Source organism: Myxine glutinosa, chromosome 11, assembly GCF_964187855.1.
Source record: "Myxine glutinosa chromosome 11, kmMyxGlut1.1, whole genome shotgun sequence".
NCBI classification, from domain to species: Eukaryota; Metazoa; Chordata; class Myxini; order Myxiniformes; family Myxinidae; genus Myxine; species Myxine glutinosa.
The window spans coordinates 42119104-42135331 of NC_136271.1; the positions used below are offsets into that span (position 1 = coordinate 42119104).

The 16228-nt window shown below is 49.4% G+C and overlaps 1 protein-coding gene across 1 annotated transcript in view; it reads right to left on the bottom strand.

Annotated features, from left to right (window-relative positions):
* LOC144888293 (uncharacterized) overlaps positions 1-16228 on the bottom strand; it is a 104294-nt gene that overhangs the window by 43735 nt on the left and 44331 nt on the right. The window contains exon 5 of the mRNA XM_078765959.1: positions 7467-7581. Coding sequence (XP_078622085.1) covers positions 7467-7581 — 115 coding nt within the window. The remainder of the gene's footprint in view (positions 1-7466; positions 7582-16228) is intronic.

The window sequence follows — 16228 nt, forward strand, 5'->3', positions numbered from 1 at the left end:
GGGCATCCGAAGAAATTCGAAAAGGCCGAACGGCGTGATGACCGCCGTCTTCGGGATGTCCTCCGGCCTGACGGGGACTTGATGGTAGCCGCGTATGAGGTCCACCTTTGAAAAGGACATGCCCGCCAAACGGGCGGAGAAGTCCTGGATGTGGGGGATGGGGTAGCGGTCGGGGGTGGTGGCGTCGTTGAGGCGCCGGTAGTCCCCGCACGGTCGCCATCCCCCGCCGGGCTTTGGCACGATGTGAAGCGGCGACGCCCAAGCACTCTCGGAGCGCCGCACGATGCCGAGCCGCTCCAGCGTAGCGAACTCCGCTTTAGCTATGGCGAGCTTCGTCGGCTCGAGGCGGCGTGCCCGGGCGTAGACCGGTGGCCCGGCGGTGGGGATGTGGTGTTCCACCCCATGCTTGACGGCCCCCGCCGAGAAGGTGGGCCGCGTGAGGGCCGGGAAACCCGCGAGGAGGCGGGTGAATTCGTTCGCTGCCGGAAGCGTACAGATGAACCTGGCCGGAACCGAACCGCTCAGCAAGCCGCTCGGCGAGCCGCTCCTGGAGCTGCTCAACGAGGCGGGCAGCGCGCAAGCGAGCGAGCTGAACGTCTCAGCCTGGACAAGCCTTCTGTGCTTGACGTCCACCAGTAGACCATTGGCACACAGAAAGTCCGCGCCGAGCAGTGCCATGGGCACGTCGGCAGTGATGAATGACCATCGGAAAACCTGCCCTCCGAACCGCAGAGAAAGGCAGCGTTTTCCGTACGTGCGAATGGACATACCATTGGCGGCAAGCAGCGCGGGGCCCCGGTCCGTGGACTGTTGTCGGACGTACCGGCGGGAACGACACTCACCTGCGCTCCCGTGTCGCACAGGTAACGGCGCCCGGATAAGTTGTCCGTGATGAACAACAGGCTGCCAGTATGGCCGACGCCCATGGCAGGAAGCGAGCGCCGGCCTGGTCGTTTCCCGACCTGCCAAAAGTACAAGGCGGGTGACAGGGCCTGGCCTTGTGGCCGAACCTGGCATGGAAACGGCACCAGGTCTGGCCCGGTGGTGGTCGCCGCACCGGTTGCGACGACGGTGGTGGGCGGGGCGTGGCGGCAGCCACGCACGGATCCGCCAAACCTACGCCGTGCTCGGAAGGAACCGAACGCCATGCCACGCGGCAATCCGCCAAACCTACGCCGTATTCGGGAGGATCCGAACGCCATGCCATGCGGCGATCTGCCAAACCTATGCCGTGCTCGGAAGGATCCGAACCACCCGCGCCGTGCGCAGCGCCAGGACCCACGACGGCCGTGCTATATGCCGGCCGCGCGTCATGGGCTGCGAAGTACTTGTCCACCTCCCTGGCCAGGGCCCGCGGTTCCGTAATGGTCGACCCGGCCAACGCGAGCCGCACCTGTACAGGCAGCGCGCGGAGGAAGAGAGCACGGAACAGGAAATCTGCGCGGCCGTCGCCGAGCAAGGCTAGCATGTAATCCATGCGGGTTGACGGGTGTGTGCCGCCGAGGGTGGGAAGGTCCAAAAGACGGTCGGCGCGGTCGGCCTCTGGGAGGCCAAACGTATCGAGGAGCAGCTGCTTGAGCGCCGCGTACTTGCCCTCGTCCGGCGGGTGCCGGAGGAAGGACACGACGCGCGCGGCCGTGCCGGAGCCAAGGGCAGCGACCACGTAGACGTACCTCGTGTCATCCGCCGTGACGTCCCGGAGCTGGAATTGGGCCTCGGCTTGAAGAAACCAGGTATCGGCCTGCGCTTCCCAGAACTCCGGCAGCTTGATCGCGTTGATGGCCATTGCGCGTTCGGGGGTTCAACTATGGTTGAACCAGTCAGAGGTCACCAATGTGGTGCGGGAGCACACACGTTGAACAAAGGTAGGCCACAACGCTTTGGTTATTATCGAGCTCTTTATTCATTGCTCACTCATCCGCACTGGCGCGCTCCGGGCTGCGCACCCGGTATATATCCCTCGGCCACGCCTACCCCTCGGGCGTGGCCGCCGCCCACTTGGTGCGTGGAATGATGCCCTCACGCCAGTGAGCTTTCGTGTCCGCCATATATATATATATATATATATATATATATATATATATATATATATATATATATATATATTAGGGTGGTCCTCAAATGTAAACATTAACTTTTCTAAAGTGCTTTTCCATTTTTTTATTACACCTGTAGAGAGAACAAATTGCGTAAAATTTCATTTCATTTTGAAAACTTTTACCACTGTCACATGGCCCCTCCTAATCTGCTAATCAGCACTATACAGAAATTATTTCGGTTTGTTTCAGTTATGATGGCGAGTGCAAGTACTTCAAGAAGAGCAACCAGAAAAAGAACCATGTGTGGCTGATAGCCTGCCATATTGAAAAACTACCAGAAACTCGGCTCCCATCTTGGCAAGAGATTCTGCAGCGATAGTGGGGTGGCTTAGCCCAAATATTCAAAAGAATTGTGCATTTTGTGATACAAGCACCAAATTTGGCACACTAGTAGACTATCATATTATGAAAAGATCTGGATATTGGGCCATCTCAGATTCAGAGATTTTTGATGCCCTGACGGAACTGGTCCCATGGTTCCATGCCTTAGACCACACACACTATGCCAGGTGGGTCCCTGTTCACCTGAGGGACACGGTTGCACTCCCAATGAAGCACCCAGATGTAGCCAGAGAATTCAGGGCTGGCAACTTCACTGTACAGAAGACGAAGAAGGTGTTCTCTTCGATCCCAATCGAATCGAAATCTTGCAAAAATCAAATCTCTGAATCTGAGATGGCCCAATATCCAGATCTTTTCATAATATGATAGTCTACTAGTGTACCAAATTTGGTGCTTGTATCACAAAATGCACAACAGGTTTGCTATGCTGCTACACTACGATACTTTAAGCTACATCATGCTGAGAAATTGGACATAAGCAGTGCCGCAACAACTGTTGTTCGTGAGACATTATGCATCTGGGAGAAAGCACGGATCCCCACTGCAGATGAGCGGAATATCATTGCAAAACTGGAGAGAAAAGTAGAACAATACAGATCCATCCTGAAAGGAAAGAGCCGGCGATTTGTCCTTCAGATAAGAAAGAAGAGCAGTTTCAAACCGGTCTACGTGACTTATTTGACATTGCTCATGTTGATGTCCTTGATCTGATCAAAATACCAGAGGACCGTGAATTCCTTAAGGCACAACGGGAGCCAGGTCGACGGGGCTTTATGGTTGGTGTTGACAAGGTGCTAGCAGGAAAAGTGGAGCGGACACATCAACGCGACAAGGTGTTGACTGAAAGAGAGCAGCATGAAAAAGAGAAGAAAGCAGCCCGAGAGGAGACTCTTGAGCTAGCATCATCAACAGACAGCAGTGCTGAAGCCAGTGATCATGACGACTCTGCTGTTCTATCTGCTTCAAAGAGGCAGAGCCGAAAGCGTGCAAGTAGCATTGTTACACCGGACCTAACAGCAGCTCTCGACCGCACCAAGGTTAGCGATCGATCAGCTGTTCACATCTTGTCAGCAGCAGCCTCTGCTCTGGGACACGACCCTTCAGAGTTGGCCATCAACCGCACATCGATCAGGAAATCCAGGCGGGTCCAACGGAAGACAATTGCAGGTGACATCCAGGCATCCTATGCTCCAAACACAAGTCTGGTGGTTCATTGGGATGGCAAGCTCCTTCCAGACGATGGGACTAAAAATGTTGATCGCCTTCCTGTCATTGTCAGTGACCCACAAGGAACTGGAAAGCTTCTGGGTGTGCCAAAGCTGCCAGCATGAACTGGACTAGCAACAGCTGCTGCTGTTATGCAATGCCTCGAAGAATGGCATTTGCAAGACATGGTGGCAGGTATGAGCTTTGACACGACAGCCAGCAACACTGGTTCAGCACTTGGTGCGTGCACTATTTTGCAGCAAAAGCTTGGACGACCACGATTACATTTTGCATGCCGGCATCACATTCTGGAACTAGTGGTAGAGGCAGCAATGGCAGCATTCAAATCATTTCTTGGTCCATCAAAAGGACCTGAGATTGCCGTCTTCAAGCGTTTCCAGTCAAACTGGAATTCCATTGACCAAAGCAAGTTTAAGCCAATGATGCCTGATGACCTGGACTCTGTAGTTTCAGGTGTATTTTTAAGTTGCAAAGAAGATGTCGTTTCATTCTGCATCCAGAAACTGGAATCGGGCCAACTACGAGATGACTACCGTGAACTTCTTGAGTTGACTATTATTCTGTTTGGTGAGCGTCCTCCGAGAGGATTCAGGTTCATGCAGCCAGGAGCCATGCATCGGGCAAGATGGATGGTCCGTGTGATTTATGGAATCAAGATCTACTTGTTCCGTGATCAGTTTCGACTGACCCCAAAGGAACTCACTGGCATAAAGCGTTTTACAGCATTTGTTGGAGCAGTGTATACCAAAGCCTGGTTCAGCGCTCCATCTGCCATTGGTGCTCCCACTGGAGACCTAGCTCTCTTAAAAGCACTCATTTTCTATTCTGATTCAGTGATTGCCGAAGCCACCAGCAAAAAGCTTTCCAATCACTTGTGGTACCTCAGCGAAGAACTGGCAGGACTTGCTCTGTTTGACGATAGTGTTGAGCTTGATGTCAAGCGAATGATAGTAGCTGCTCTTAAAGAAGAATGCCAAGAGAATCCTCAACCACGGGTACATGTGGATCTTACAGCAAGGGAAGCCATCGCTGCCAAGACTGTTGCAGATTTTGTTACTTCTGCCTCACTGCGAATTTTTACTGCATTCAAAGTCAATACTGGCTTCCTAGAAAAGGACCCTGGTGAGTGGGCCGATGACCCATCATTTCAGTCATCACAGCAAGTATTTCGCGGTATTGCCACTGTCAACGACTTTGCAGAAAGTGGTGTAGCATTAATACAGGACTACAATCAAGTCTTGACAAAGGATGAACAGCAGCGCCAGTACCTGTTGCAAGTTGTTGAGTGGCATCGCCATCAGTTCCCCGACGCAAAGAAGATAAGGAGGAAATAATTTACCACATAACTTATAAATGAGGAATCAATGGTCTGGAGGACTCTTACTCATTGTGTTTATGATGATTGTCATACATTCTTACTGATTTGGGATTACATCTGAGTGTTAGTTTATTAAAAACAATTTTGTGTGTCGATACTGAAACATTGTAATTTTCAACCCATGTGTGACAGTAGTAAATAAAGTCGTATAGAAACCATCTTTGGCACATTTCATTATTTCACAATAAGGAACAATTTTAGCAACAAGCACCTGAAAAAGTCCAATTTTATTTTTTGGTGTACATTTGAGGATCACCCTAATATATATATATATATATATATATATATATATATATATATATATATATATATATATATATATATATATATATATATATATATATATATATATATATATATATATATATATATGCTGAGAGAAGTATTACTATATTTATTTTCGTGTGCTCCTGTTTCCTTGCAAAGGGTTCCTGCTTTAGAATAATAAATGTTGTCGTTGGGAAAGCAATATTGAAGCTCAAGCTCACACTTCTTCTTCAAACCTGGAAAAGCGGGCTTTATAAACGGGCAAGTGGAACAAAACAAGACTGGAAACAAAACAAAACTGGCCCGAGAACTACCTCACTATATTCAATCCCACTCCTCCCTCCAGGTCTTTAAAACAACTGTTCACCACCATCTCTTATCTTCTCCCATCGAAAACCTTGATCTTTTCTACCCCCGTTAATTCACCCCTGATCGACTTTTTTGAAATTCCGACTTCTTTCCTGGAAGTCCTAGCAGTGTCCATGTGTTTTATACCTCTCCTACCTCCCTTCCCATGCCTCCTCCCCCCAAGCCCTGTCCCTCCCACAGATCTCCCGATGTCTCTGCTCTCAAATGTTGTACTTGTGCACTTCCCTCTCTCTCCCCATCTTGTCTCCCCGCTCCCTTTATCTTATGTTTTATGTGTCAGTTTGTTTTTTTGTGATTAATGTTAGCTCTTACACGAGCCTCGATCTTGTATACAAAAAAAAAAAGTGAATGTGATTGAAGGAACGAATTTTTGTACCAAATTAACAGGACAGTGAACACCAATTACTTGATTTACTTCGGCATGCAAAAATAAATGATTGTGATTAGTCTTTCAGACTTTGAGCAATTATTGTTCGAAGATACAAAAGTAAGAAGGAAACTGACCGACTCAGTTATTTGTAGTAAATATAATTTACTCACCAAAGCGAAGTAAAAAAAAAAAGTCCGTCAATCTCACGGATGCGCAATTGGAATGGCAGGCATCCGTGGGAAAACGATGAGCGAATCGGGGAGATATATTACCTATTCTTCGTGAGAAATCAGTCATTTGACAAGGACAAAGACAGGAGCGACTTGAAGCTGAACACAAGTTATTCATACAACTTGATGAATGCGCTTAATTGAGATTTCTTTGGGGTGCTCAAGTGTGTCGTTCATAATCCCACGCGCCACCCGGCATTGTTCCGACATAAGAAAGAATGATTGTTTATTGTCAACTGGAATAGTCTTCAGTTTTGGTCGCAACATTTGAGAAAGGACATAGATGCCAGGGAAAGGGTCCAGCACAGATTAAGCAAGAACGGCACTCGGTATAGTGCATACCTCCGCCTGGTGAACAGTTTACGTTTTGTATCCCACTGATAGGCCGGATCTGGATTCGTACCTGAACCAAAATCGAATCGAATCGTCCTTGTCGCACACCCAACCTGTCCACCAAGTTTCGTCCAAATCCGTCCACAACTTTTTGAGATATCCTGCTATATATCGTCTTTGGTCCTACCTCCCGATGGTGAAGAATCACTTAAAAATTCTACTAACCGGATCCGAATCCGGATCTTCACCAAAATCTAATCATTTCGTCGGTATCACATACATTACCTCTCTGCCAAATTTTGCCGAATCCACACACAACATTTTGAGATATCTTGTTCATAAACGGACAAACAAACAGACAGGGTGCACCTTCAATGGCGGATGTAATGATTCCTGGGCCAGCGAGACTTAGTTATAAGGAGCAGACAAAGGAGGCAGGACTTTATTCATAACAAAAGTGGTGATTGCAAGGATACCTGATAGAGATGTCTAAGACAATGAAGGGTTTCGAGGGAATAAGCGTAGAAACGATTTTCAGCAGAATGGACAGTTATAGGACGAGGGGCCATATAGCTTGTATGAAGAATAGGGCAGTTGGGACTACATTAAGACAATGGTCTTTCATTCATAGGGAAGTTGGCGAGAACATGTAGATTGAAAGAGCTGCACAAGCGATTGTTGGAATGAATCGTGAGTAGGTGAGGGGAATGAACGTGCTGATGAGTAAGTGGCTGGAATAATGTCGGCCGGATTGAGTGCACCTAATGACAAATGGCGACCGACGAATGGACATCACCTCAAGCACATGCATCGAAAGCACTGAACGGAGTTCCGTGGAGTTCCGAACATACCGCAGGTTCCGGTGCTGCAGGTGGATTCGCCTTCCAATGCCGCCCTCTGCTGCCCGTGCGCAGACTCTCATCCTCCTTCAAGACGCAGATGTCGCTCTCGAATTCATCTTCCTTCCTGTTGGTTTTAAGTGCGTTCAGTCATTACATCCTGTTTTCCAATTGCAAAAATTGCTAATTACAAGAGCCTTATGCCATGGTGTGCCCAAATTAATACCTTCTTGATCTGGGGTTAAACCACAAATCAGTCGGAATCCTTTTGATTCATGATTGTATGATCCTACCCCTGATAAGAGGGAGGTCAAAATGTCCCATCCCTCCCGACCTCCAACCTGTACGGTACATTGTCCTGACCTATGAGACTTTATAGGGTTGTATTCGTCCTTTTATACAAGTACTTTCCAAGTATTGCTCCACGATTTTGCAACCTGGGCTGAGTTTCCCGATGCCATGGAAACAGAAATCACGTGTTTTTGATTCAAAAATATTTATGAGGCCAAAACATAAAGAGGTCACAAATAGGTCTAAGACCAGCACCTGTAACCCAGAATTTTTTTTTAGACATACACAGTGACAAACTTGTAAGACCATGACTAATGTTCTTTCCAAAAATACTTTCATTTTTTCTCTTCTTTCTTCCATGTAACTAGTGGCTGGGTGATTGCATCACTGCTCCGAGTGCCACTGTGCAGGTGATACAGTGCCACCTGTAGGTTACGACAGGAATTTCACCACCATGCCAGCAGTAATTCGCCTTCTCTTTGCGAAAGACACCGTTAGGAAATTTAACGTCTACAAACTAATGCCAGCAGACAGAGCATTTGGCTCAACGTCCATCTGACGGATGGCACACTGAGTTTTGGAGACTCCGAACCCTCCACACTCCGCGTGCTTTCTGAATATTTATCGAGTTGGCAATTATTTTTAAAATGCAGTCCAAAAACGTTGCACCTGATAAGAGATGTTTCAAGTTGGCTGTTCTGGTGGACTGGTGCACAAAAATGGTGACGAATGACCAGCTTCCAGACTACCCTTTCTCTGAGTGTTGATTGGATAATGTAGATGTAAAATAATACTCCAATCAACAATTTGAGGAAGAGCATCTGTGACGGGATGGTGTGACCCGCAGAGGTCACTACTAAGGATTAAAACGTTAATTAAAGTATGAATTGTTACCACCGCCAACGAAGATGGATGGAGGTTATGTTTTCACCCCTGTCTGTTTGTCTGTTTGTTTGTATGTTTGGCAGTTTGTATGTCTGTTTCTATGTCTGTTTGGCTGTTTGTTTGTCTGTTTGGCTGTTTGTTTGTCTGTTTGTATGTCTGTTTGGCTGTTTGTATGTCTGTTTGGCTGTTTGTATGTCTGTTTGGCTGTTTGTATGTCTGTTTGTATGTCTGTTTGGCTGTTTGTATGTCTGTTTGGCTATTTGTATGTCTGTTTGGCTGTTTGTTTGTATGTTTGGCAGTTTGTATGTCTGTTTGGCTGTTTGTTTGTCTGTTTGGCTGTTTGTCTGTTTGTATGTTTGGCTGTTTGTTTGTCTGTTTGTATGTTTGCTGTTTATGTCTGCTTGTATGTTTGGCTGTTTGTCTGTTTTTACGTCTTTTTGTTTGTATTGTTGCGGATCTCAGCGCCGGCCTTTTCCCCTTACCAAGGGGGGATTAGTCCCCTTGTCTTTGACTAGCCGACGGGACCCGGGACCTATGACGTCCCTCCCGGACAGCATGAAGTAGGGTCATAGGACTAATCACTAATACCTAAGTACTCGCGCCACCCAGAAACGAGGAAATAAGCCTCGCCCGAATCACGGGTGTTGGTGGATACGCCGAGCGGTAGCGAACCCATGACCCGAGCCGTTATCAATGACCAGACCCCGATCCAAGTGGTTCGTAATCGTGCCACGCTTACCCAATGATGGAAATCACAGAAACGGTCGAATTTGGAAGAAAAGGAATAACAAGATTTATTTATACAATGTACAATGATCAGCAGAAGAAGACACAGTGCAGCCTTAAACAGTCTTACACTTATCCCCTGGACAAACAGGCCCGTTCACACTCAGACACACTCACACGGGGTTGCAGACGAACAGGTTGATGGTCCAGGGATGGCATCCGGGCAGCTCTCCCTCCGGTCCCCAACTCGCACAGCGAAGAAGATGTATACAGTGGCCAGGAGCTCTCCGCGTGTCGTTGGCGCACACGGGATTATTACAGGGCGAACAGTAGGGCTGGCTTTGGCGGTTAATCACTCGCGTGGCTGCGTATGTAATAGTTCAATATATGGTCACAATGCACTCTGCAATTCCCCAAGCCCTCGTGCAAATCCTCTCCAACAAGTCCTCTTACACCGCGCAATTCTTTCACCCAACGAGTCCTCCTCATACAGTTCTCATCAGTCCTCGACTTGAGCGCCTGCCTCTCCCTTCTCATAACTCTACTCCAACACCCGAGCGCCTGCCTCTCCCTTCTCATAACTCAATTCAACACCGCGCATCCCTTCTCATAACTCAACTCCAAGACTCGAGTGCCTGCCTCTCCCTTCTCATAACTGAGGCGGGGGCCTCGCGCAAAGGGTTTTATTGCTACGCCCTTGGAACCCTCTGGAACTCACCAGACGTTCTTCACCACGCCCTATCACGCCATGCCCTCCGAGCCCTGGTTGGCTGGGAGCCCTTACCGTCATCGCCTCTGACGTGCTCCTCGACTCTGCCACACCCCGACCTCGCGCTCCTCCCTCTTTTCAGGCATACCTCATGTCACTTGGCTAGTTTCGAGCCAAAAAGGGCAGCGAACGCTGCTGGCAGCCAAAGCATAACAAATTGCGGTTAGCCAAAGCGTAACAAACTTGAGGGATGCCAAATGGGGCGTGGGATCGATTATGCCCACTGATGTAATTGGGGGGTGGCGCAAAGATGAAAGGGACCTAAGCTCATTTCTTTACACAATGCAGATGTTACTGGGGAAATGGCCTACTCTTACACATACTATGACATAACTAATACTCTACGTGGGCCTACGTGTTGCTTGTGGACTAACTATGGGGGGAAAACCTTTAACCTTTAATGATGTCATATATACAATCTCAAAACCGCACCACTGCCCCCTCCTTCGCCAGGCTCGTCCCCGAGCCGAACCCACACAAGTGAGAACGACCGGTTTTGAGCAAGGGTCAGGACTACTTTTTTAATTCCATGTGACACTTAGGTGTGGTTCCCCTCTACATTTAACCTAACACCCTGTGTGTGACAGTTTTACAACACTAAATATGTCCCACCTACTGCGTTGTGTACTAACTAACAGACTCACACCCACAGCTAACCGAATTGCGGAAAGAATTCTCAAACTATACATAAAGCCGGTGGGGAGCATGCTATTTACAAGACTAATCTAATTATTTACAGTTCTACAACCCAGGACCTGTTCTTTTGTGGGAAAGAAATTTTTGGAGAGAGAGAGAAACACAATGCACTGCACTGCACCAATACACCATTACATGAAATGCACAAAAATGCACAATCACATTTCATATTTAAATGGCACATTTGCTGCTTGGCTGCTGCTGGGCTGCTGCTTCTTGCGTCTTCCTGCTTCGTCTTCGGTGTGCCATAATTAACTTGGAGATCTTTCCTGACACACCAGAATAAAAAATGCACAAACCGTGTCCGTTTTTTATTTGCAGGGCCATCTTATGGTCCATCTGCATGACTTTGACGCCACTTAAAACCAGTGGTCCGCAGGGCAAGATAACGCTTGCAGCAATTGTCTGCTCCAGCAAAGGTGCCAGGCCACAGAACGTGTGGTCCATTAGGTGTACTGGTGCAGCAACAGGTAGCAGAGTGCAGTGCAAAAGTGCAGCCGCACAGCTCAGGGTTCCTGCACACTCCCCTCAACAAAAATATGGGTCCATGGGTGGGGAGGTAAGACAAAGCAGAGTGTTAGCGGAGGAAAGGGTGCAAGGGTACACACAAACACAAGGCAATGCAACATGAGGGGCGCGGGAGAGCGAGCAGAGAAAGCTCGTCCCTAACCGTACGTAACCCCCCATGTCAGCCAACACTACCCTTGCCCTTCACTGTATTTACAATTTACAAATTTGTCGCTAAGTTTTGTCTCTTCTATCCCCCGCTAAACCAAATTCGTCGTCCAATCCCTCCCAATAAGGAAGAGATGGAATATCACACAATGTCACTTTCACGTCAAGATGCGTCTCACCATCCAAATCATTTGCAAAATCTGGTGCGGAGTTCCGTCTCCCTTGGTGAGTGGATGTGGATGGTGCGAAGAGATTTCTCATCCTAACTATACTCTAATAACATTAACTCCTTTAAACTACCCGGAGTCTTGCCCTGCAAATCAATTGGCCATCATTACACTATGCGGTTCTAAAAACCAATTCCCACTGACCCACCCTGTGGTGCCTTCCAAATTTGGGGTCTCACTCCCCCAATTTTTTCACTACTGTGCCTTCGCACAATTTCGGGGCTGGGTCGTGTGGCTCCACTAGCAGGTCCAACTACCTGCGCACCTCCGCCACTGAAATCGCCACCCTTGCTTACCATGCTCCTTACAATGACCCTAAATCGGGGAAGGCCCCTCCTGGCTCTCTCAACCCTCTGGTGCCCTCTCTGGCATTGGGCTACCCGGGTCCTCTCCTAGGATCCTAGGGCCCCACTGAACACTACTCTGACTCTAACTGGCTCCCAGAGCCTACCTGCGGCCTCACCTGGCCGACAAACTACCAGTGGCAGAGTGCCCCAATAACTATACTCACCAATTAAGCCCACACGCCCAGCCATTTCCAAAGACTCACGCACCCATCCAAGCAATTCCTTGCTACTACCTGCACCACAGGTGTCAATATCCAACAATTTACCTAAACCCTCTACCTAACTTTAAACTACCCTCCCCGGGTATTCGTGAAGGGGTCCATCTTCCCCCATCCACTCCTTCGCACCATGCACTCCACACCACTCCTTCCACACCACATACTCCCACCAAGCTTTCCACACCAAATATTCCCCACTTGCACACCATGCAAGTCCATTCACTCAACACAATTCCATTCGTCCTCAATACACCACTCATACATCACCTCTGGTCATCCCCGACCAATTCCTCATTTGCTCACGCTCACCACCAAGATTCGCATTCAATTCCTCATTTGCTCAAGCTCATCACAAATATTCTCAATCTCAAGCTCATACACACAGCATCATCTAACTAACTACTTCCCTCTAACGCTCGTGCTTTCCCGTCTTCCCTTACACTAAGCACACCCTCGTCATTATCATCCATCTAATCTGACTACGTCCCCTCTACCTGTACCAATGTCATGACTTAAATCTTGTCCCTACTGTCATTTCTAAATCCCTAACAATATCCTAGCCCGCCCTCGGCTAGTTTTCACTGCCACCCCCTAATCTATAGCTCATGTGCCCCCATGAATGGTAAAGCTACCATTCGCCAACGCCATTACTATTAGTCCACTACTCTCGAGCCTCCCCATGCGGTAATACATTTCCATCACAGCTCGGCTTCGCAAAGCCGAGCAATGCATCCGGGTGGTTGGTCTCCTGTTGGTTGGGTCCATCCGGCATTTTCGTTTCTGGGGAGGAGGCATACTTGGGCCGAGGTTCCAGGCGCCATCTCTGCGCGGAGCCTTTCGGTCTCCGGCACGATGGCCCAACCTCCCCCGGTCGGAGCACCGTGCCCGCCAGGGGGCGAAGGTCCGACCTCTCCTTCCTCCCCTGGAATCGTGCCATTTGCCTCTTTCATCAAAGCGCGGCACCGACCATACAGGGCGGGGCCCGGCACGAATCGTGCACGCCGCCGCGGCAACGATCCCCGCAGCACACAAAGCGCACCACGCCCCGAGAGCTCGCGTTGGCTATACGTCGGCCTAAATGCTAACCCCCCCCGGTCTGGGTCGATGCTTGAGCCGCATTCTCACACCGAGGCGCTCCAGCGCCTCTCATACATTCCCTGCATTCTATTACTGCACCCTCTCGTGCATTCTCTTCTCTCGCACACTCAGGTGCACACCACTCAGGCACACTCACACACTCCCTTATCACACACTCCTCTGTTACACACTCCATAACACACTTGGCCATCGCACACCCTCGCGTACACTCTCCCGTTACGTACTCCGTAACAACCATGGGTGTGCACTCTTTTGCTGCACACCCAATCACACATTCTGGTGTGCACTCCCGCACACTCTCTTCGGCCATCGCACACTCTGTCACACTCTGTTTCACACTCTTCTTCAACACACTCTTCCCCCATACACTCCGTCTTGCACTTGAGCTCCGGCGCTGTTCGCACACGCGCGCCATTCGCCTTCACACAGCGCACCACGGACCTTCCACGAGCGCCCGGGTGACGTCGCGATCCCAAGTGCGCGAAAAAGCTTTTCGCGCCAAACACTTTCGTGCCATACACGCTCCTACTCACCTTCGGGCTTCTCTTCTCCTGACACCGCACCTGCAAACCTTTATTGGGATTAGGCAGCACGACACCACAATGCGAACACGGACTTTGCACATATTCCACCTCAATCTCCGATTTAATTGCTATCTCTGCCGTCTCTTCAGCCCCAATTTCAACTATGATTATTTCTTTTTCTTTTTCCTCGACGACCGACGGTGCCAATAAAATTTCATTTTCCGACTCGGCGGCCGTTGGCTTTTCCATACCCCGAGTCGCGATTTCTACCCCGGTCAACTTGACTGCGCCTTGCCCAAACTCGCTCTTCCCGCGTTTCTCAAATCGCGTTACCTCGTCGCGTACCAATGCGACGTTCCCGCTCAACCTGCGCCCAATGTCTTTCCCTGCCTCTTTTATTTCTCGGGTGTATTTATCACTTTGGGCATCCATTCGATTAACCAACTGATCCCCCATTTTTTTCATTTCCTTCTTAAATAGAGCCATGAATAACTGCATGTCTTCAAACGTTGGCACAGCAGGCACGGCCCTCATCGCCACGTGTGAGGCACCGCCATTTTCTTCCCCTGCTACCCCGACTGCTGCACCCTCATCAATGCTCTCCTCTTCTTCCCATTCTTCCCGGGGGTCCTGGGTTATTGATTCTAATTCCTCCTCTACCTCCTCATTTACCCCCACCGGCATCCGGCCGTCTTGGTTGTCCATAGCACAAATTAATTTGGATTTTTATACTATATTTTGGTCGCTCTTAGTTTTGGCCAAATTTGTCCAAAAAAATTTGGTTGGGTTCCAAATCCCACTCCTGACACCAATTGTTGTGGATCTCAGCGCCGGCCTTTCCCCGTTACCAAGGGGGGATTAGTCCCATTGTCTTTGACTAGCCGACGGTACCCGGGACCTATGACGTCCCTCCCGGACAGCACGAAGTAGGGTCATAGGACTAATCACTAATACCTAAGTACTCACACCGCCCAGAAACGAGGAAATAAGCCCCGCTCGAATCACGGGTGTTGGTGGATACGCCGAGCGGTAGCGAACCCGTGACCCGAGCCGTTAGCAATGACTAAACCCGATCCAAGCGGTTCTTAATCGTGCCACGCTTACCCAATGGAGGAAATCACTGAAACGGTCGAATTTGGAAGACAGGAATAACACGATTTATTTACACTTTGTACAATAAGAAGAAGAAGAAGAAAACACAGTGCAGCCTTAAACAGTCTTAATTATTCCCTGGACAAACGGGCCCGTTCACTCTCAGACACACTCACACGGGGTTTGCAGTTGACCAGGTCGATGGTCCAGAGATGGCGTCCGGGCAGCTCTTCCTCCAGTCCCCAACTCGCACCGCGAAGAAGATGGATAAAGATGGCCGGAGCTCTCCACGTGTCGTTTTCGCGCACGGGATTATTACAGGGCGAACGGTAGGGCTGGCTTTGGCGGTTACACTTGCGGCTGCGGCCGCGTACGTAATAAGCGAATAGTTCAATATGCGCTTCTCAATCAAGGGCTCTCGACACTGTCGTGTGCACGCCGATCCTCTGAGTTCTCCTCACACAAGTGCTCCAGATCAGTTCTCTACAACACAGTTCTCTCTCAACTCGAGCGCCTGCCTCTCCCTACTCATAACTCAGGTCAGTCCTCTACAATGCGCGATTCCTTTCAGTCCTCGTATCAGCCAGTTCGCTCAGTCCTCAAGTTCTCACGAGTCCTCTCAAGTCCTTCGCATGCGAGTCCTCATAAGTCCTTTTGCACGAGTCCTTTTGCACGAGTCCTTTCGCACGAGTCCTGTCGCACGAGTCCTGTCGCACGAGTCCTGCCGCACGCGTCCTGTCGCACGAGTCCTGTTCAAGGGCTTTGTGCACTCGCTTATATAGCCTTGCCCAGCGAACCTTCCAGCACTTGCTACACGCCTCTTACCACGCCCTATCGCGCCATGCCCTCTGAGCCCTGGTTGGCTGATGGCTCTTACCGTCACCGCCTCTGACGCACTGCTTGACGCGGCCACACCTCAACCCTCGCACTCCTCCCTCTTCGTAGGCCTACCTCGTGGTACTGGGCTAGTTTCGAGTGAAACCAAGGGCAGCGAACGCTGCTGGCAGCCAAAGCGTAACAAGCTTGAGGGATGCCAAATGGGGCACGGGATCGATTATGCCCATGATGTAAATGAAGGGTGGCCGCAAAATGAAAAGGGACCTAAGCTCATTTCTTTACACAACGCAGATGTTACTAGGGAAGTGGCCTACTCTTACACATACTATGACATAACTAATTCTAAGTGGGCCTACATGTTGCTTGTGGACTAACTATGGGGGGCAAAC